General features: G+C 36.1%; 1 protein-coding gene across 7 annotated transcripts in view; it reads left to right on the forward strand.

The window, feature by feature from the left end:
• Positions 1 to 19,705, forward strand: part of WWP1 (WW domain containing E3 ubiquitin protein ligase 1) — a 61,308-nt gene extending 41,603 nt beyond the window's left edge. For all 7 annotated transcript variants that reach the window (XM_085221367.1, XM_085221366.1, XM_085221368.1 and 4 more), the window contains 14 exons: positions 4,859 to 4,913; positions 5,022 to 5,106; positions 5,217 to 5,345; positions 6,381 to 6,453; positions 6,546 to 6,617; positions 7,187 to 7,275; positions 10,357 to 10,516; positions 13,423 to 13,556; positions 13,650 to 13,790; positions 15,039 to 15,159; positions 16,285 to 16,389; positions 17,338 to 17,434; positions 17,746 to 17,818; positions 18,549 to 19,705. In XM_085221367.1, the coding sequence (XP_085077493.1) occupies positions 4,859 to 4,913; positions 5,022 to 5,106; positions 5,217 to 5,345; positions 6,381 to 6,453; positions 6,546 to 6,617; positions 7,187 to 7,275; positions 10,357 to 10,516; positions 13,423 to 13,556; positions 13,650 to 13,790; positions 15,039 to 15,159; positions 16,285 to 16,389; positions 17,338 to 17,434; positions 17,746 to 17,818; positions 18,549 to 18,648 (1,434 nt within the window). In that variant the 3' untranslated portion in view covers positions 18,649 to 19,705. The remainder of the gene's footprint in view (positions 1 to 4,858; positions 4,914 to 5,021; positions 5,107 to 5,216; positions 5,346 to 6,380; positions 6,454 to 6,545; positions 6,618 to 7,186; positions 7,276 to 10,356; positions 10,517 to 13,422; positions 13,557 to 13,649; positions 13,791 to 15,038; positions 15,160 to 16,284; positions 16,390 to 17,337; positions 17,435 to 17,745; positions 17,819 to 18,548) is intronic.
• The last annotated feature ends 1,642 nt before the right edge of the window (positions 19,706 to 21,347 follow it).

Genomic DNA, 21,347 nt, shown 5'->3' on the forward strand with positions numbered 1-21,347 from the left:
TTTAACCCATACAATTAGAAAAAGTTAGAATGATTGTGGTTGGAAGAGCCATCTTTGTGGCCCTTCACTGGACTCTCTCCAATAGCTGCATATCTCAACAGTACTTCAAGTGTGGCCTCCCCAATGCTAAGTAGAGTGGAGTAATTACCTCTGTTGACCAGCTGACAGTACTTTGCAACCCCAGAATAAATTTAGCCATCTTAGAGCAAGGACATATTGCTGGCTCTTGTTAGACTTGTCCACTGTGACCTTCAGGTACTTTTCTGCAGAGTTGCTTTCCAGCTGAGTTGCTCCCAGTCTGGATTTGTTCCTTCTTAACACAGTTACACAGGACTTTGCACTCATTCCTGTTTAACTGTACGAGGCTCCTGCCATCACATTTCTCCATTCTGCTATGTCCCCAAGCATGACCCTTTGATATATTAGTCCCCTCACTCTTGGTTTTACGTAATCTGAATTTACCAAGGACACATTCTACCTCATTATCTGGGTCATTAATGAAGATATAAAACAATACTGGACCCAGTATTAACTCCTTGAGTACTCCGTCTGTTACTGGATTCCAACTAGACTTTACATCACTGACAGCTTCTTTATGGGTCTGACTAACCAGTTTTCAGTCTGTCTTCTCATCCAGAATGTACTTCAGTGGCTTGTCTATGAAGATCATACGAGGAACAGTTTCAAAGGAAGGACTTACTGAAGTTTAGGAAGGCAATATCCATTGTTCTCTCCTCATCTATCAGGCCAGTCATTGCATTGTAGAAACACAGCAGACAGGTCAAATGTGATTTCTGCTTAGTAAAACCACACAGACTCTTTCTGATAATATTCTTGTTCTTCACATGCCTAGAAGTGGTTTTCTGAATTAGCTGTGCCATTGCCTTCCCAGGGACTGAAGTGAGGCCGACCAGCCTGTAGTTCCCTGGGTTCTCTTTCATGCCTCTTACGAAGAAACTTATTTGCTTTCCTCCAGTCTTCAAGCTTGTCTCCCAGTTGCCGTGATTGACTGAAGATTATCAACAGTGGCCTCAAAGTGACGTTTGCCAGCTCCCTCAGCACTTCCCTGTCAAGGCCCATAGATTTATGGAGAGGAGCTCTGCAGAGAGGGACCTGGGCGTCCTGGTGGACAACGGTTGGCCATGAGCCAGCAGTGTGCCCTCATGGCCAAAAAGGCCAATGGCATTCTGGGGTGCATTAAAAAGAGCGTGTCCAGCAGGTCGAGGGAGGTGATCCTCCCCCTCTACTCTGCCCTGGTAAGGCCTCATCTGGAGTACTGTGTCCAGTTCTGGGCTCCCCAGTACAAAAAAGACAGGGATCTCTTGGAAAGAGTCCAGCGGAGGGCCACAAAGATGGTGAAGGGCCTGGAGCATCTCCCCTATGAAGAAAGGCTAAGTGAACTGGGTGTGTTTAGCCTTGAGAAAAGACGACTGAGAGGGGACCTGATCCAGGTTTATAAATATCTGAGGTGTGGCGGCCATAGCGGTGAGGCCAGTCTCTTTTCAGTGGTACGTGGAGACAGGACGAGGGGAAACGGACATAAGCTGCAGCACAGGAAGTTTTGCACGAATGTGCGTAAGAACTTCTTCACGGTGAGGGTGACGGAGCACTGGAACAGGCTGCCCAGGGAGGTTGTGGAGTCTCCTTCTCTGGAGATATTCAAGTCTCGCCTGGACGCCTACCTGTGCGACCTGGTGTAGGGAACCTGCTTTGGCAGGGGGGTTGGTCTCGATGATCTCTAGAGGTCCCTTCCAACCCCTACAATTCTGTGATTCTGTGATTTATGAATGTCTCTGACCTGATCTGCCTCCACCAAGGGTACATCTTCAGGGACTTGGACTAGATGATCTCTAGAGGTCCCTTCTAACCTCTATGATTTTGTGACCAGACTTTCTACCTGGTCTCTGGGATCCTGGATTCCTAAAGATCAGTCTTGCTAGTAAAGACTGAGGCAAAGAATGCCTTCAGCTTTTTCTGTGTTCTGTACAACCAGATCTCTTGTCTCATTCAGCAGTGAGCCCATGTTTTCCTCTTGTCACTGATGTACTTAAAGAAGTGTATATGTCTTGTTGCCATTGACATCCCTAGTTAGTGTTAATTCTGCTAGGGCTTTTGCTTTCCTAACCTTGATTCCTAATTCTTGATTTAAAAAAAAAAAAAAAAAAAAAAAGCAAACTTTCCATCACTATCTTTAGAGGAAACTTGAAAAATAAAAAAAAAGAGGCATACAGATGACTTAACTGCAAATGCAGTAATTGGAGCGGAAGCCAAGAAGTCTCTCTGAGTGACTTTCTCTGCTTTTATACTACTTTACTCACTTTTCCTGATCGGAGATTTATTTGGTTTTTAGTTAGATTTATTCTCTGAGAGAGCAGTGTATTTTTTATTTAGATCATATTTCTTTATTGATTGATTTAATAATAACTCTCATTAAACACCATAGATTTATTTCTCACTTTCTGACCTTAGAATCATCAAATTGGAATTTGTCAGACAGAATATACTTGAAGGAGGAGAAGAGATAATTGGATTGTTTGTGTCCCTTTCACACACCTCTTTACGGCTCTATTTTTTAGGTAGCATATCAGTTGCATACTTAGAACTCACATTTTTGAGGAGAAGAAAAATTGAAATGCTATTGAAGAAAGTATGAGTGTTTTTTTTTTTTTTTTCCATTTTTATCTTTTAGGTAGGTGCTTCTATACACTTCTCAAGCTGTTATAGTCAAATGAGGTAACTTGTCTTCCTCTGACACACCAGAACTCTGCTTATATAGCAGCTTCTGAGTAACATAGTTACTCAGTTATTTTCTGGGAAACAGTAATTTAATCCTTTTAATAAACAAGTTGAAATTTCGGCTGTCTTGAGTGGTCAAAGATAAGTTATATGAAGGAAATAATAGTCACAGCCTTACCATTATAGTTTTCTAGTTTTTTTTTTTTTTTTTTTTTTTTCTGTTGAAAGTACTACTGGTACTTTCCTGGAATTGATGTTTTTCATTATTTTGCAGTTGTTTTATGGATCTCTTTCTAGCTTCATTCTCTTTTGTTGTGTTGTCATAGCAGTAGCTAGTCCTTTTCCTTTATCTTTTTCATGGAACACAGCAGCACCATATTGCTACTTAGACACTTCATGGAAGGAAGTAAGTGTAAAATAATTTATACTTGAGCCAAATCCATTGTTACTTGGACCCAGTTGTAGACTAATTCTGTTTAGGAAGGCTATTTAGATATTTCAAAATATTTAATGTGATTAGAGTTGCTTCAGACTTTGTTTTCTTGTCTTGTAACTTGCACATAGTTAGTTGCAGTATAAATTTCTGAAGTTACTGTTTTTTAATAAATATAACGATGTCGACTATTTATATTCAAATGAATTAGGAAAAAACAGAAGAAATAATTATTTGTGGGGAAAAACATAATTTTAATATTCATTCAAAGTAGATGCCTTAAAAAAGGGTTTTGGAAGACTAACATTATACACAAGTAGCAGTTTTTAAATAATATAAAGATAGTAAGTGATAAATATGTTAGAAATGGTCAAATATTGTGGTTTGTTTTCTAAAATATACTATTTAATTAAGAACATAGTATTTGTTGGCCACATGTATATAATTGGGCACATTAAAAAGATGAGAGAACTCTGAATAATTTCACCATTCACTTCCTTGGCAGTTAGCATTTTCCACTGTGTGCTATTGTTCTTACATGTACTACAGAGAAATCTTTGGTTACAAGGTCATTGTGACTATATACATTCCAAAAGCAGAAAATGATAACTTCATTTACTTCTGAGATGATGGTAATTCTCATTTTGTATCTAATAGCTTGATTTTGAGTATAGCCATTGCATTTTGTTACGATCCTTACTCTGCTTCTGTATCACAGGAGAACACCAGAAATACTGTAGCCTTTCTTATGTGAATTTGTTGTTTGGAAACTCTAAGTGGGCTTGAGAATTTTTTTGTATTGCAAATGCTATTTAAAACTGAAGCAGGCAGTAAGCTGATCCTTAAGATACTCTGGAAAATGTAGATTGGTTTCCACTTATCAAAATTTAATTCTGTGGAAAAGAACAACATAACCAGGCAAGCAAACTTCACCATTGTAAAGGTTTTAGAGAGGGTGCTTTTAGTTATAATTTAGAGCATGGATCCTGTGGTCTGGGGTCATTTCTGCCTTTTATATTCTATTTATTAAATATTTCATACTCTAATCATGCCATATTTTGTATTCTTGGGAGCTACTGGAGGACTTCTGCAAGTTTACAGTACTTTAGAAGTGTAGTATGGTTCTTCATAGTATTTTAATCTTTTCGTAAATTATTTTCCCCTTTTAACCTTGCTGTATGTTAGCATTATATAAAAAACATCTGAATGTTTTAATGGAATGCAACTGTTTTGACAAAGAAAGACAAATATTGAAAATAGCTATAAAATAGCTATTGAAAATAGCAGAGAAGACGACATCTACTGAGGATATGAAAAAATACTTTAATTGGCATTAGACTTTGTTTTAACACATACTTTGAATTTTTAATTAACAGTAAAGTGTTTTCTTAAGCAAGAAGCACACATCTTTTTATATAACTTCTGTGAAGTGCACAATTTTTAAAATCACTGGCTCTCTCAAGTTTACAATAAGAAGGAAAAGTATGGTATGTAGGGCTGGAAACAGTGGAGGCAAGACAACAAATCATAAATTGTCACACAATTGCGTTTTTCCACCAAAACAGACTAAAAATGGCATGCTATCCAGGAGGTGTGGTCTTCACAGCTAGTGGTAAACTTTAAACATGTTATGGGAAAGAATAATGACTAGTATTTGACCTAACTGGATGTACTCTTGTTCATAAATAGGCTTCGATGTTGTCAGCAGAGAATGATCCACTTGGGCCTTTGCCACCAGGGTGGGGTAAGTTAATTAGCTGTTGACTTCAGGAGACAACAGTTAGAGAAATTTGGAATGCAATTATTGTATAGTTTGTGTGTGTTTGTTTGTTTGTTTTCTCTTTTTCCCTAGAAAGGAGAGTGGATTCAAATGATAGGGTGTATTTTGTAAATCATAACACAAAGACAACACAATGGGAAGACCCTCGAACTCAAGGGTAGGTGTGTATATTGACTGTATAAATAAAAAGATCTTGCTTAATTATCACTTCAAAAGCCATGATTTGGGCAGGAGGCAAAAATTACTGTCTTCGTTTTTTTCCTGCAGTTTACAAAATGAGGACCCTCTTCCGGAGGGCTGGGAAATCAGATACACGAGAGAAGGTGTACGATATTTTGTTGATCATAATACAAGAACTACCACCTTCAATGATCCTCGTACTGGGAAGTCTTCTGTGTAAGTGAGGAAATGCAAAAGTATTTTCTAACTTTTTCATTTGTTACATTTCAATGATGCAGTTCTTCTCATACCAGAAAACAGTCTATGCCTCTAGCTAGAATTGAACAATGAATTATGAACATGTTGTTTTCTTGTAAACCTGTTTTCAACCTTTAATTGTCAATTTCTCTGTGCCACGCTTCACCGTACTACTGTAAGGTTCAGTAGTTTTTATGCACTGTTCAAATACGAAGATTGTAATTGCACTGTAAATTGAGAAAGGAAGTGAGGTAAGCCAGTACATCGTAAATTCAACTAATATAACTAATAAACAATTTTAATGGAAACAATAAATGATTGTAAGATGTGTTGCTTATAGTTATACACGCTCTAATAATATTAATGGCTAAGCAAACAAGTTCTGAATACTTGTCCAAATTTTACTTGCAGATCTTCTGTTTCTAAATAGGTTAATCAGAAGTGTTGACCCAGCTGATGGTGTTTGTCTTAATGCCTTTTGTGCACGGTAGCGTTTATGGAGCTTACCTTTGATGTGTCAATGGCATTTCCTCCAAGGAACCTGTAGATTGGTGTACAATAAATTTCTTCTTGGTTCCACAAACAGTTGAGGCCTTTATAACCTATGTTAACCCCTGATGATTATGATGTGATTAAGATCATACTGCAACCTTTCTCTCGATGAAGACAACATAATATATGTCTTTCCTTTATCTGGCTTTTAATTTTTACAAAATTGATAGATATTTGAAATCCTCAGAATCTGTACCCTCCTAAACTGAGTAGTATCTGTAACAACAATAGCAAAAAGGTGTAGCAGTGGTGAGGAAAGGAAGACTGGCCAACCAAACGTTTTGTTTATTTGGGAAATAATACAAAAACAAGTTGGGGCGTGTATTAAGAATTTCCATTTGTGATCGTATCTTATGATTGCAATCTTTTGTGCATTTTTGAAATCTGCAAGCTTTTGTTTGGTGTTGAAAGTTCTGTTTGATGTCTGTGTGGTTAATGTATCTCAAATATATTCCCTTACAGAAATAAAGGGCCACAGATTGCCTATGAGCGTAGCTTTAGGTGGAAACTTGCTCATTTCCGTTACTTGTGTCAGGTACTGATTAAGTAATTACTTAGTTTTTGAGTCTTTTTGAATTTTCATAAATGTATTTTATGCCTTGTAACATTATTACTTTATGATTACAGTCCAATGCACTGCCAAGCCATGTGAAAATCAATGTATCCAGACAGACTTTGTTTGAGGATTCCTTCCAGCAAGTAAGACCGCAAAATTTGTTTTGTTTATAAGCTGAAGTTCTTCAGCTTCAGTCTGTAGCCAATGTATATTCCTTCTTCTCTGTAGTTATCAAAATGCTTGCTGCCCTTGTTCCATCAAAGCCTCTTTTAGTAGGGTCCTCTATAAACTAAAAGTGTATTATCAGTGAAAGTATATTTCACTTCAGATCAGAGGAAATCATGTTTTTAAGTTAGTTGTCTAAACTCCTAAATCTATACTATGTGAGATGAAAAGCCTTTTAGCCAACTTTCCTTTAAGATTGGCAGATATTGTATACCTTTGGAAAAGTATAAGAACAGGGCAACCATGTAGTGATAATTTCCAGATAAGTTCTTGCTTATCTGCTGCTCAAGGATTTTGAATATGAGTTGGCATTTTTGTGTTCAGTTCCTTGAATGCATGTTCTATGAGTTGATGTAATTGCTTTTCAAGTCTTTGTAAACATTTGTCCTATATGGTATATCTGTAACAATTAAATCTAAATTTGATGGAGCAATTGCACTGAAAATACATCATTTATAATTTAGAATGAATTCTGTTTGTTCGATAGATTATGGCATTAAAACCCTATGATTTGAGGAGAAGATTATATGTTATATTCAGAGGAGAAGAAGGATTGGATTATGGTGGATTGGCAAGGTAAAATAAAATTTACTTGGAAGTGTTATTTTTTTCCTTTTTTTTTTTTTTAATGGCATTCTAATCTTGATTTCTAATGTCATTCTCTTCAGAAAGTAATTGCTTGCTTTTACAGTCTTGTCTTGGTTAGTTCTCTAGCTCCCCTTAATGTATTAAGGAGGTAGAACTGGCAGCTCTGGCAATTGTTAAGAGTACAAATTATATTAGTAAAACTATGATCTCACTTCTATTCACTGACAGAGTGATGCTTACATTGGATTTTAGTTTTTTGGAGCCAGTAAATTTCTCTAGGCAGAGTTATTTCAGAAAGTTTCTACCATAAAGTTCAGCTTTGTTGAAAATAGGGATTGTGGAGTACATAATTTTGCTTATTTAGGAAAAAATCAGACAAATACCAGGTTAGGGGCTGATATGAGCAGGATGACTGTGAGCTAGGAGAGAGCAGTGCAGGTGTGAAGTAATGATGGAGGACTTTGCAGGCTGTGTAGGAATACCCAAAAGCTAGAGCACAAGTTTTTCTAGAATCTGGAGTGGATTCAAAAGAATTTTAACAAGAAAATCATAGGTAAAGTGCATTTCCTTTGTTATCCATATAGTGGATAACCACTGACTGCTGCAGCCAGTTACTTGACTGAAGTGTTGCTAGTAGGATGAAAATGTCAGTTACCGTTGCGGGTCCATTCTTTGCTGTGTTTTTTTTTGTTTTTTTTTTTTCTTTTTTTCTTTTTTTTTTTTCTTTTCTCTTCTAAAATGAGTTCTGTTTCCAGCTAACTTACTCTGTTAAAATGTGCAGTATTTCTAAGTAAGGAAACTTTTTTTGTGAACATTGAGCTTTTTTTGGGTGGGTATGTGTGTGTTTATGTTTCTGAATTACAATATTATAAAATTTTTTTGGAGTACTGCAGGAAGAAATTATTATTTTTTTCATGAGTTTTGTTTTGTTTGGTGTTCCTATGATGTTGACCCTGGGAACCAGGAGAGTTCAAGTTAGCTGTTCCAGAGAAACAGAAGTACTCCAAAGAGGAATAATTGAACTTGATATCAGTCACAAAATATGGCAGAATAAATTAAGAAAAGAAATATGCAAGTAGTAAAATTTCATAGATTTTGTAATAAATCTTGCCCAAGACATGGGATATGAAGTAAGAAACAACAAGGATCTCCTTGTAATTCAGCTGAGAATTCTTAAATAAGTGCTCACATACTGACTTGTTAATGCAGTACTGTGTTAACACAAGATTGAAAGCCAATGCACCTGATTAATCATCCTGTCTCTTAGCAGGCTAAACTCTGTGTGTGTTCCCTCCGGATATTTACCTTGTTTGGCAGGAACGATCTGAATTCTTTATCCTGTGGCTAGTTCTAGCTGTTAACATGAAAAAGATGTTCTTTGTTTCTTTTCTTGTTATCTGGCTGTGATACAATTTAAAAGCTTATTAAATTTGATACTACGGAGTTAATACAATTGTCTCAGTACAAAACTTGCATAGAATGGTATACAACATTCTTGTGCTTATTAAAAGATGCACAGAACCCAATTAGGGCTGTTTTATCCTAGCTGCCTTTCTCTGTTATTCTTTCTAAATAGCCTTTGAGCTAGAAGCATATTTTATCAAGTTGTAAATCCATTACTTAAATTTCACTGAACTGTTTGGAGAAACACATCTGCAAACTTCTCATTTTTATTCCCCGATTTCAGATAAATACAGGGATGGATAGAAAAAACACCTCTGAAATGTGACAGCTGAAAGACAGTCAGAATAGAATTCTGCTCTTGCAATTGTTACAGGATAGACCTTTCTCCCTTTGCAGCTTTTCACAGAATCACAGAAACACCAAGGTTGGAAAAGACCTTCAACATCATCCAGTGCGGCCATTCACCTATCACCGATAGTTCTCACTAAACCGTGTCCCTCAAAACAAAATCTCCTCATAAGGCTTGTGCTTCAGACCCCTCCCCAGTTTTGTTGCCCTCTTTGAACCTGCTCCGGGGCCTCAATGTCTTTCTTGCAGTGAGGGGCCCAAAACTGGACACAGTACTTGAGGTGCAACCTCATCAGAGCTGAGTACAAGGGACAATCACTTCCCTGTTCCTGCTGGTAACACAGTTTCTGATGCAAGCCAGGATGCCACTGGCCTTCTTGGCCACCTGGGCACACTGCTGGCTCATGTTCAGCCGAGCATCAATCAATACCCCCAGGTCTATTTCCTCTACGCAGTCTTCCAGCCACTCCACCCCAAGCCTGCAGCATTGGCTGGGGTTGTTGTGGCCAAAGTGCAGGACCCAGCATTTGGTCTTGTTGAAGCTCTCCCATTGGCTTCAGCCCAGCTCTCCAGCCTGTCCAGGTCCCTGGATCTTTTCCCTAGCCCTTGCTTTTCAGTTTCAGGGTCTTGCTTGTGTTTAGGGTCTAGTATTAAAATACTTGAGTATATGTCTGCACCTGAGGTCTCTGGTTTTATAAAATGCTCAAAGTGACAAATATTTTAAACATCAGCTATCTTGATACAGAAGTACCAGATCTTATTATAATTTCAGGTCAGCTGAGTTGGAATCTATGAAACCAGGGAATGAGATGTATTAAGCCTCAACAAAAAAGTATTTTTATATCTTTGTGTCCTGTTGGTGTAACTGTTGCACGGTAATTTGTTAAATTGCTGTAGTTCAGTGTCTGTTTTATTGGCAGACTGGGAACGGAAATAAGATGATGTTTGATTTTACCTGGATTGTTCAGAACTTTTAAAATAGAGATTTGAATCATGTGCAGTAAAGCAGGCATGATGAGGGTGCTCCTGGGCAGCTAAGCTATGAGAATGCATTCAAGGTGAGAACAATCATTTCTAAGAGGTGGCAATGATGACTTTCTAGCATTATAGTTTTTATGGACTGATAGTTTTTATATTTAAAAAGTGCTTAAAGCTTTATATTTTTCTATGGCTGTAATACAACTCTGTTAATATTATTTTTCCAAGTTCGCATTTATTTTGACCATTTCATTAGATGCCTAAAGGGAATGGTGGTAAAGATGTGTATTTGTGTATTTGTTGGTTTTTATGTGTATACCTGTTGTTTTTTTTCCATAGAGAATGGTTTTTCTTGCTTTCCCATGAAGTACTGAACCCTATGTACTGCCTATTTGAATATGCTGGCAAGAGTAACTATTGCCTACAGATAAATCCAGCATCAACAATCAATCCTGACCATCTTTCATATTTCTGTTTCATTGGACGTTTTATTGCCATGGTAGGTTAGAGTTTTGAAGTTTTATTGTTTCTTGTATTTATACAATTATTTCTGAATGGTATTATTTTTACAGTTTTAATCTAAGCAAATCCACCTGAAACATTTCCTGAGTGTTATGTTTCTTAAATGCTGAATTTTCCGGGGATGGTGATGGAAATGAATATGAAATTCAAAATAACATTTTAATTTTGTCAATTAGATGTGTGTTCTTCATGTAAACTGTTGCTTTATTGCCTGAATACTGATGCTCTGGCAAATGTGACTAATATTTTTGTAAAAAAGTTCCTCAGTTAGACTTGGTACAGGTCAATGTGTTAGAAAAAATGTGTTTAAAATGTTTTGCAAGTACATTGTATCCAAATGTGTGTTTAAATTAAGGTTCAGAGGTCACATATGTGGAAAAACAGAAGCTTGCAGGGGAGTTCACAGCATCCTGAATAACTGCCATTATGTTTCTCTTAAAGCTATAAGCTAAACAGAGATGTTACATCATTTCTCTTTGTATCACTGAGCCGAGTATCTCTAATGGAGTCTTGCTATAACATATCCTTCCATCTAGAAGTAGAGGAAATTGCGATGCCGTTTAGCAGGAAGATGTGGTAAAGCAAATCGTGTGCTAGAATCAAATTCTGTTTATTTTTGTAGTGATTTTTGTTCATAGGCATCATTTAAATGCTTTTTAATTGAGAAATCTACCTCATTATACAAGAGAATTTAATTAAAGTATTTAAAGTCATTAAAAGTCAAACTTTTCTTTCTTGAAGCAGTTTGATATTTTCATTTTAAATTCTCTACGAAAAAGAGAGACTAGTATAATAGTGCCCAATGTAGATAGTTTCAAGGTTTGAATGGCACTAACTGCTCTACTTCCTGGAATACCTTCTAATGGCTTAAAATAGCTCGAGCAATAACCTAAATGTGAATCATTTTAAGGATTCTAGATGGTTGTAATAAGTGCAGTTGTAGCTTCTGTTTGTCTCGGAATTCCAGAAGACTTGCTGCTTTCAGATCATAAAAACTTCACTTGACTTTAAGTATTGAAATAGCCACAGACATTTTTGACTGCAGTGGAGTTAAATGTAAATATATGTCTTGTATTACTCTGTGCTACTCTTAACAAAATAAAATCGTTGAATGGCAGTTGATATTTGCGTGCTACAATTGTTATGTTTGCTGTGAGATTACCGTAGCTATTAAACGAGATGATTTAAGACTCTACTTCTACAAAAACAATACAAAACAAACAACAGGAAGTCATATGGCTGGATAATGCACTCAGTGTTTATTTTGTCCAGTTCTACCAGTTCACTCTCCCATGAGAATTCTAGACTAGTTTGAAAGTAAACAAACAAAAAAGAGGCATCTTGCCTTCATGTGTGCTAGGATAATCCTTAGAGGGGAAATGAGAATGTAGTGCAATCAAATGGAACATTGTCTTTTTCTGGAGAAAATGGGCTGTTACGCTGGTTGTTGTTCTTATTTCAGCTTTAAGGAGAGTCATGCAATAAATGCCATACTGCAGCCTATTTTTAGAATGATTTAGAATGTACTTGCCGCCAAGAAGGCTGATGATATCCTGAGTTCCATCAAAAGAGGGGTGGCCAGCAGGGTGGTGATTGTCCCTCTCTATTCTACCCTCACGAGGCCCCCTCTGGAGTACTGCATCCAAGCCCCCAACACAGGAAAGATGTGGAGCTTTTGGAGAGGATCCAGAGGAGGGCCAGAAAGGTGATCCATAGGCTGGAGCACCTCTCCTGTGAAGATAGGCTGAAGGAACTGGGCTTGTTCAGCCTGGAAAAGAGAAGGCTGTGAGGAGACCTCATTGCAGCCTTCTAATATTTAAAGGGAGTTTATAAAGATGAGGGAAATCAACTTTTTACATGGGTAGACAGTGATAGAACAAGGGGGAATGATTTTAAACTGAAGGAAGGGAGATGTCAGGGGGAAGATACTGAGATAATGGTGAAATGCTAGAATAGATTGCCCAGAGAGGTTGTTGAAGCCTCATCCCTGAAGGTGTTAAACAGGCCAGGTTACATGGGGCCCTGGGCAATCTGATCTAGTACTTGATCTAGTGGCTGGTAACCATGCCTGTTGCAGGGGAATTGGAACTTCATGATTTTTGGAGTCCCTTCCAACCCAAGCCATTCTGTGATTCTCTGATTCTATGATTTTTAGGAGGTATTTCAGTGAAGAATGTATACTGGATTAGGGTGAGAAAAACTAATAGAACACAGCTACTACTGCGAAAATATCAGCTTTCAGAAGAACTGAGTCTGTATAGAGGTTAATAAACTGTGTGTATGCAGTGATGTTTCCATAATACTGTGATTCAACACTGCTAACTGGGTCACATCGTGTGTGTGTGTATGTAGTGAGGCATTTTTTTAGTATGATTTTTGATAGGAAGAATCTAATTTCTCTCTTTTTTTTTTTTCCTCTAAAGAAGGTGATTCTGAAAGCTCTTTCAGAAACATCAATTACATTTTTAATTGTTTTTATAAACTGCAGTAGCATTGTGTAAAGGATGATTTGGCAGGATGTATGCACATAGTGAAGATGGTCAGTAGCATTCACGTAGGATCAAAACACATGTTCAAGTAGGATTAAGTAACACTTGGCATACATACCTATCCACATAATAAGGAGGAAATAGCAATTTCCTCATAAAATGGCTATATCCTTCTATGAAATGTTTTTTTTATTGTATGCTTGGATAAATTTTGTCAGTTAAACTTACTTTTGTCAATGTCACTTACTGTAACATTGTTTTTGTTTATTTGTTGAAGTAGAAAGCTGCTACTCCTGCTTTTTATCACTTGAAGGAGAAAAGAAAAGAATACAAGTCCAGCAATTCAGCAATTCAATAACAGCTAAAGAAACTTTTTTTTTTTCTGTTTCAACAGGCATTGTTTCATGGGAAATTTATTGACACTGGTTTTTCTTTGCCTTTCTACAAACGAATGCTGAGCAAGAAACTTACTATTAAGGATCTAGAATCTATCGATACTGAATTTTACAACTCACTAATTTGGATAAGGTTTGTAGATTTCTTTTTTGGAATTTTTATGAATTTCTCTGTTTTAGTATTTATTGTAACCTGTTGTATTTTTCTTTCTTTTCATTCCTTCAGGGATAATAACATTGAAGAGTGTAACTTGGAAATGTACTTCTGTGTAGATATGGAGCTTTTAGGAAAAGTAACCTCACATGAGCTGAAATCAGGAGGTTCCAATATCTTGGTAACTGAGGAGAACAAAGAAGAGTATATCGGGTAGGGAGGCTTAGATTTCAAAGAAAGCGTTTCATGTTTTAACTGTCACTTTAGTATTTTATGACTCAGCATTGCTATTATCGAAATGCTATCTTGGTACGTGTGGCATCTTGGTGTTTTTTGCTCTTCGCTCTTTTTCCCTTTCCTCCCATTTCTCCCATGCCACAAAACCTCCTGCCTTCCCTTCCCACCCCCCCCAAAAAAAAGACAAGATGTGTTAACAAGATGAGGACCTATATTATTACTACTGTTACTATACATATAATGAGAGAATAGCTGAAATTGAAAATGAGCAAACCTATTTTAATTAACTTCTCATAATGGAAAGAAATGTATTTGACAGAAGACTTCAAAATTATCACCGTGGTAACTTGAAATTGAGGATGGTGTACAGCGTGGCACAATGTGGTGTGACTTGAACTGTTTTTTGTCTTTGTTTTTGTTGTACTGCTCTTTCCTGCTTCTTCCCTATGACTGTTTTTTGTTTTGAATCCCTTTTTGATCAACTTGAGTGATCTCCAAAGAGCATGTATAGAGATCTTTTTCTGTGATAAAGCATATGTTATGCTGTACATAAAGTTCCCACCTTAAATTAGTAGTCTTTAGTTTTGCAGTGTAATAGTTTCTATAGTATGTACCTATATTTACAGTCACTTTCTTATACTCAGAAATGGCTTGACTATTTTAGTTGAAACTTGAAAAAAACATGTTACCTCTTCCTTCTTCTAAATCTTAGCATAAGTCAGATGTTTGGAACAGAAAACGACTACTCCTTGCTGAAGCTGGAAGTATTGGGAACCATAGTTATAGCTATTATAAGCAGCAGTGTTACTGCAGTATATTTTAAAATTATTGGAAATCGTTCTTTTTGTCCATTGAAATGCTAGAATTATACACTTCAAAGCAAAAGCAAATTTCGCCATAATAAAATCGTAGTGCCCAAGTACCATCGTTATCATTAATTAATTGCTGAATTTAGATGAATGAAAGATTTATAGTAATAAATCTTTTTTGTTGAACGGGAACCTAAATAACATCCTGCTGTTGTTACTGTCGTTTGAACTTGGAGATTTGTACTAGTATCAGTATGCTAACTTCTTTATAGGCTGCAGATTCGTACAGTGTGAGAAGGTAAAATAGGAGGGAATGTTGCCTCACTGGGCCACATACATAATTTTGTACATTTCAACTTCTTTATATTGAGTGCTAATTGATGTTTATTCTTTTTTTTCTTTTTTCCCATCTCAGGCTCATGGCTGAGTGGCGATTTTCTCGGGGAGTTAGAGAACAAACCAAAGCTTTTCTTGATGGTTTTAATGAAGTTGTTCCACTACAGTGGCTACACTACTTTGATGAAAAAGAGCTGGAGGTGAGGTTTTTTCTGTTCAGCATTTTTACCTTTTGCAAAAGTAGAATGAATAAATGGATAGCGAGTTTGAATTTCTTACTTGTGGCCTACTACATTTTATACCCTGTGGGACATGGGCAATTTAATAAGAGAGGCAAGGGTAAATCACAAGACAATATCCTTATTGAATCTGGGCTTTGCATTGTCCAGTGGATGTGAATTTTAGATTAGTTCTTCCATTTTTACTGTGTTTTGCAAGCTTCTATGAAAGAATCAGAATATGAGATCACAGATGGATCAATTTGTTTTAGAAAACTTTTCCCCCTAGAGGACGGCCTTTTAACGGGTGGCACAGGAGTTGATTCTGGTGTGTGGTGATTGCTTGGTTTGATGTGCATCATCTGTGGTAGATTCTAGGATTATTACACTTCAGGACATAAAGCTGTAGGAACCAACAAGGTTTGATACTAGATTTTGTAGATTCTTAGTACACAATCTGAGGGCTAATAGCAAGTATCAGTCGCACACACAGCTTTCTTAAAAGCCAGCCTAATCTATGTGCGCTGTTCTGATTTGAAGCAGGGACAAAAGGCTTTGAAGTAGCAGGCTTATTTATTACTGAGAGACTTGCCAAGGCTGCCTGTTTATAATGAGCAGTGTTTTGAAACTGTTTTTTTTTTTTTAGGAGGAGCCTTTAGGATTTTCAGCTTTTGTTGCTTCTAATAGTGAATATTTTATGAACTTAAACTTTGCAGTGTATTTTATCTTTTCTTGTAGTAGTAGTAGCAATGTAATTGTCATCATCTTGGAATATGAGGCAAGATTTTAATGTGAAAGGTGTTGTCCTGGTTAATGTTGAACTTCCTCTTACGGGAAAGGTTGTATGTTTTATTATTGAATTAGTAATTGGAAGAAACCTCAGTATGTAGACTTTTAGATCACATAAAAACACAAACAATTTTGGAGTTCTGCAAACTTAGGATAAAGAAAAACCTAATTATGCATAAAATTGAAAAAAAAAATGCCAGTCCTTTGTTTGGAACAAGAATTGATGTTTTTGTTCGCATGTCTCATACAAAATAGTAAAGCAACTCTTAATTTCTTTGTGTAGCTGCGTACGTAGTCAAGTATCATTGTCTTTTGTAGGTTATGCTCTGTGGTATGCAAGAAGTTGATTTAGCAGACTGGCAAAGGAACACTGTTTATCGTCATTATACGAGGAATAGCAAGCAGATCATGTGGTTCTGGCAGGTAAATTGATCAGTAAAACTTCCAACTTTGGGATTTTACTCTGTTTTCTAACACAAATGACATATGAAGGGGAGGGATACCATCTGAATGAAGTCTCTCACTTATTCCTTTCTTTTTTATTTTCTGAGAAACAAAGGAGTTCTTGAGGAGCATAGTGTAGGGTGGGAAATGGCAGTGAGGTACCTGCATCAAATTTGAATGGCTGAATCACAAATACTTATTTTTATATCTTGTCCTTTTAATTGATTGTATTACAGTACAGTTTTTTTCTATTGTTGGCAGTGATGTACCTTCTAAATGTTCATAATGTAGAGTACATCAGAAATGCCACATATTATTTATGATTATCGTCATATTAACTCTGCCAGTCTAGTGCTGACCAATTATAACTCACATTTTAAATGAGTTAGCTAAGAATGATTTTTAGAAAAACAAACGACAAGCAAAACAACAGGCTCCCAGGAGCTATGAATTTCCCTAGAGGGAACTCCCAGCTAGGCATTTCCTGTCTTGTGATAAATCACAATTTTAGATAAACTTCTGATAAAGTTTCTCTAAAAATGATACAAATCACTTATTTTTAGCTTATCTATGTGTTCAGTGCAATGGAAGATTCAAGGATACGATTTCTCAGGAAAAAAATGATTAAGCTCATTACTGAAAGATTCATGATCACTGTGTTTTAGTGCTTTAGAAAGAAATAAAAACTCTTCATACTTTGCTGATAGCTGTTACCAGCTTTCATGTTGTAACAGTCAATAGTGCATATAATGTGAAATCACTGCCTTTTTTCCTCCACCCTCAATTTACTGAAATGGAGACTGATGAGCTTTTCTCAAAGTTTCTTTCGAAATGGAATTATGTGTTTTCAACAGGCTTGTAAGTTTTTTTGTTTTCTCCAGCTTTGTCCAAATTTTTTTACTAAGTAATTTGAATCTCTGTATCTAGTTTGTAAAAGAGACAGACAACGAGGTTCGCATGCGACTTCTGCAGTTTGTCACTGGCACTTGTCGATTACCTCTGGGTGGATTTGCTGAACTTATGGGTAAGTGAAGAATGACCCGAACTTTTCGACTGTAACTGTTCCATTTGCAAATGAAACAGGCTGTAAGTGGATCCCAGGAACTTCTTGTACATCAGCTTGATTCTAGCAGGTCTTTTATATCAGAAATCACATGGAATAACTTTATAAATGATTATAATTATAATAAGCTTATTTCTATTAGCGGAATATTCATATTCATGTAAAAGGTAGCACCTACTAATTTCTGAGTGCTTTGTCTGAATTGTTTTATGTCCAACAGATGTCTTGTGTATTACTTCAAAGGAACAGATTACGGTTATTTTATTTTCTAGGAAGTAATGGTCCTCAGAAATTCTGCATTGAAAAAGTTGGTAAGGAAACTTGGTTACCAAGAAGTCACACTTGGTAAGTTGTTACTTGTAAACTTTCTGTAAACTTTAGTGGTTTCTCTATTCTGGTCTTGCATTTACCAAATCAAAAGAAATGTAATTTGAATCATTATCCATTTCTGTCTTCAGTTTTGATTGCTCTGACGTGCCAATACAGAGAACTTAATCTTAAATGTTGCTACTGCAACCTTGTGATATTAATATTCATTGTACTTTTAAAACTGCTATCAGGAAGATAATTTTGGGAAGACACAGAATGAAACAGAATGGTGGCAGAGGCTTTTTGGAGCCAAGCTTAAGGAAAAGTTAAAACTTATTCCCAGGCATGTGTAGAAAGGATAAGGCTTTGACCTTTTCATGCTGCTGCTGGAATTTGAAGATGTATCAAATTAAATTTCTTGGTAAACATTTCCTCTTATGAGTCTCTGTAAAAAAGGAGCATCTCTGCATCTCTGTAAAAAAAAAAAAAAAAAAAAAAAAAAAAAAAAAAAGGAGCTTTCATAAGACTTAAAAGGTCCTGTTTCTTAATCTGATGTGATACCAGCCTTTTGTTTCTAAATGCATTGATTTAAAGCTTTGTTTTTTTCTGTTCATCGAAATGTTAAGGAAGTGAAATGGCATTAACTGATACTTTTTCATTTCTAATTGCTACAGTTCCACTATAGAAGTCAAGTAGTGTTCTGTATGGCATTTACATAAACCTAACAGAATTTTTTTTGTTGTTTTTTTTTTTTCCCCATGCTCAGTTTTAATCGTTTGGATTTGCCACCCTATAAAAGCTACGAACAACTGAAAGAGAAGCTGCTCTTTGCCATTGAAGAGACGGAGGGATTTGGTCAAGAGTAGAAGCAGCTTCTAATCCAAAAGGAGACTTTGCATATTAAAAGGCTCAGCCAACTAAAATTGCACACTTAATTGTATATAAGCTTTTTGTTCTGTACAGTGATCTTTCTGGAACTCTAAAAGTAGAATCGTTCTCCGTTCTTCCACAAAGATATGCAAAACAGTTCAGCCTTTTCTACTTTTATTTATTGCCCTTCCAAAAGACCAGAAAAATCCCTCCTAAATGTTGAAAGCAGACAAGAGTCTTATTTAAAATATATATTAAAAATATAAATATATATACTAATAAGCTCTAGTTTTATAGAGCTTTAAGTGTATGAAAAGTTGCAGCCATTTAAAAGGGCCTGGATTTGCTTTATCTTGGCTTTATTATTTAGAACAATGTTTAAACTGCTCTGTGTTCTCTCTTAAGAAACATCTCCAAGTTTGTTTTATTGCATGGCTGTTTTAAAAGGTGTTAAAGGCTTAGGCCAAACGTATCCTAAATATGTAGAAAGATGCTGCTGGTATTTGAGACGACAGAATATGATGTTCTGTCAGTTTAATTTTTTAAAATACATTAATAGCTGATATATCTCTCTTTACTACACTGATGTAGCCAAGGTCATTAATAAAGCCTTTATTACTTGCACAAGAGTAATGTACAATAAGATGAATGTGATTTAATGTTGAAAAGAATTGGTGCCACTGTTCTGACTTGTTGTAGGAGCTGAACAGAGTATTTTGATTCATTTGAGCAGCATTGAAATTTGTTTACATATTGCCTTGGGTTATTACCACGAGGATGTTAGGTAATCTTCAAAGAAAAAATAATAATAAAAGAGAAACTATTACACATTTTCTCCTTGGTCTGTTGTCTTACAGGTTTTTTATTTTTATTTTTTTTCAATCTGTGATGTGTTTTTCACAGCTTCATAGAGTTATTAATGTAAACTGAGATATAAGGGTAGACGAAAGGTAATGTGAACTTTGCTGCTTTCTCTGCTCATGTTCAGTTTCTGTTATTGGATCTAGTAAACCCAAATAAAATTAAATTGACATAAGCTTTGCACAGTTAAAACTACTTTGAAGTAGTAAATACTCTTATTTCTCTTAAGTTCCTGTAGAAATTCAGATGTACCTGAATTATGTCCAGAACCTGTCATTCTTTTCTGTAGGCCAGGTTTGTCCTACGTGCATAGTAATCGTGATTTAAAATTTATTATTATTATTTTGGTGTTGAGGGCATTTGCTGAACTGAAAGATGTTTGAAAAAAGTTATGACACCTTATTCATGTGAATTCTGTTAAATGCTACTTTCTAGCAAACTGTGCTTCCTTATTATAAAATATGCTTAAAACTACCATTTGTATTATGCTTTAATATTAACTGTAAATTCCATTACATTTAACTTATACAGAATTTTGTACACACATAAAAATGATTTCTTAAAATAAGATTAAAAACATTTCTGTAACATATCATATTGCACTGTTAAAAGTGTACACGCAGAAAAAACAGCTATATCTGTTCTTGTATCTTTCCGATACAGCATCTGAATTCACTGAATTCTGCCAAACCTTTATTTTTCTACAGACTGGATTCTCTGGAGGCTTTGTATTCAAAATGGCACAGTTTACTGTGGAGCTGCTAAGCTGTATGTAGCTTTGATAACAGTGGTACTGCACATGGCCCAACGAGAGCATTATCTTACATGAACTTTCCCTAAGAGTTTCAACAACTTATATTTGAAAGATTTTCATACTATACCGCATATCTTCTGCAAAGCCATTTTCATAAACACATCGTTGATTTCGAGTGTAATATCACCAAAACTATGACTTACAGGTTAGAAATGGAGGAAGCTTGAAAGAAGTCAAAGGCAGGGCAACAGAAGTGAACCTTACAGTTCAGAGGACTAAAATGTCATACAGTTGAACTTTATGAATTTGCACTAATGAGTGACTTGGTAACCCGCTACCAACTGCTGAACTTTGTGAATCTGTGAGTAAGTTATCAAAACAATAATAATAAAGAAGACAGCACATCACAAGAATGTAGTTTCTTTATTGATTTGCTAACTTTAGCTGTCTCATAACTGCAACCTTTTCCTAGGGGTAAGAGTTAGTGAGCAAGAAAAAAAACCACCACCACCCTGTAGCATTCTCTACATATGGACATAACTGGCTTCCAAGGACTGACTACAGGTATGGTTCTTAAGAGGCAAAAAACCCAAACCAAATAATTCATATAATTGTGTGTGTATGAGATTAACCTGGGAGTTCCTGTAATCCTGCACTGCCATTGCTTTCAGTCAATCTGTACTGGGAGGGGAGAGAGGTCCAAAGAGGAGCAAACAGCAAAAGCTTGGGCTCAGACAAGCAAACTGATGTGGAGCTGCTTTCTAGTTCTAGGTTGTGTGTGCCTTTCTTCCTGCATGGAGGTAAATAAGTAGGTTTTTCCTAAATCTTTACTGAGGAATCTACCGTTTTCCTCTTTGTGCACGTATTGCTTTCTGCAGCAGAAGCACAGGTAAGGTGCTGTTACAGTAAGGCTCACAGAAGTCGTTTTGTGTACAGTATGCTTTTAAGTATGAAAGAAGTTTCACAATACAGCAGAATGCTTTAGGAAAAAAAAAAATCATAATTATACTGTGGTTCTGTATCTCTTTTCCTTAAAAGTTATATTAGTTTCTCACAGGTGAAGTGTAAAAACATGCATCA

This window comes from Meleagris gallopavo, chromosome 3, assembly GCF_905368555.1.
Source record: "Meleagris gallopavo chromosome 3, MGAL_WU_HG_1.1, whole genome shotgun sequence".
Taxonomy (NCBI): domain Eukaryota; kingdom Metazoa; phylum Chordata; class Aves; order Galliformes; family Phasianidae; genus Meleagris; species Meleagris gallopavo.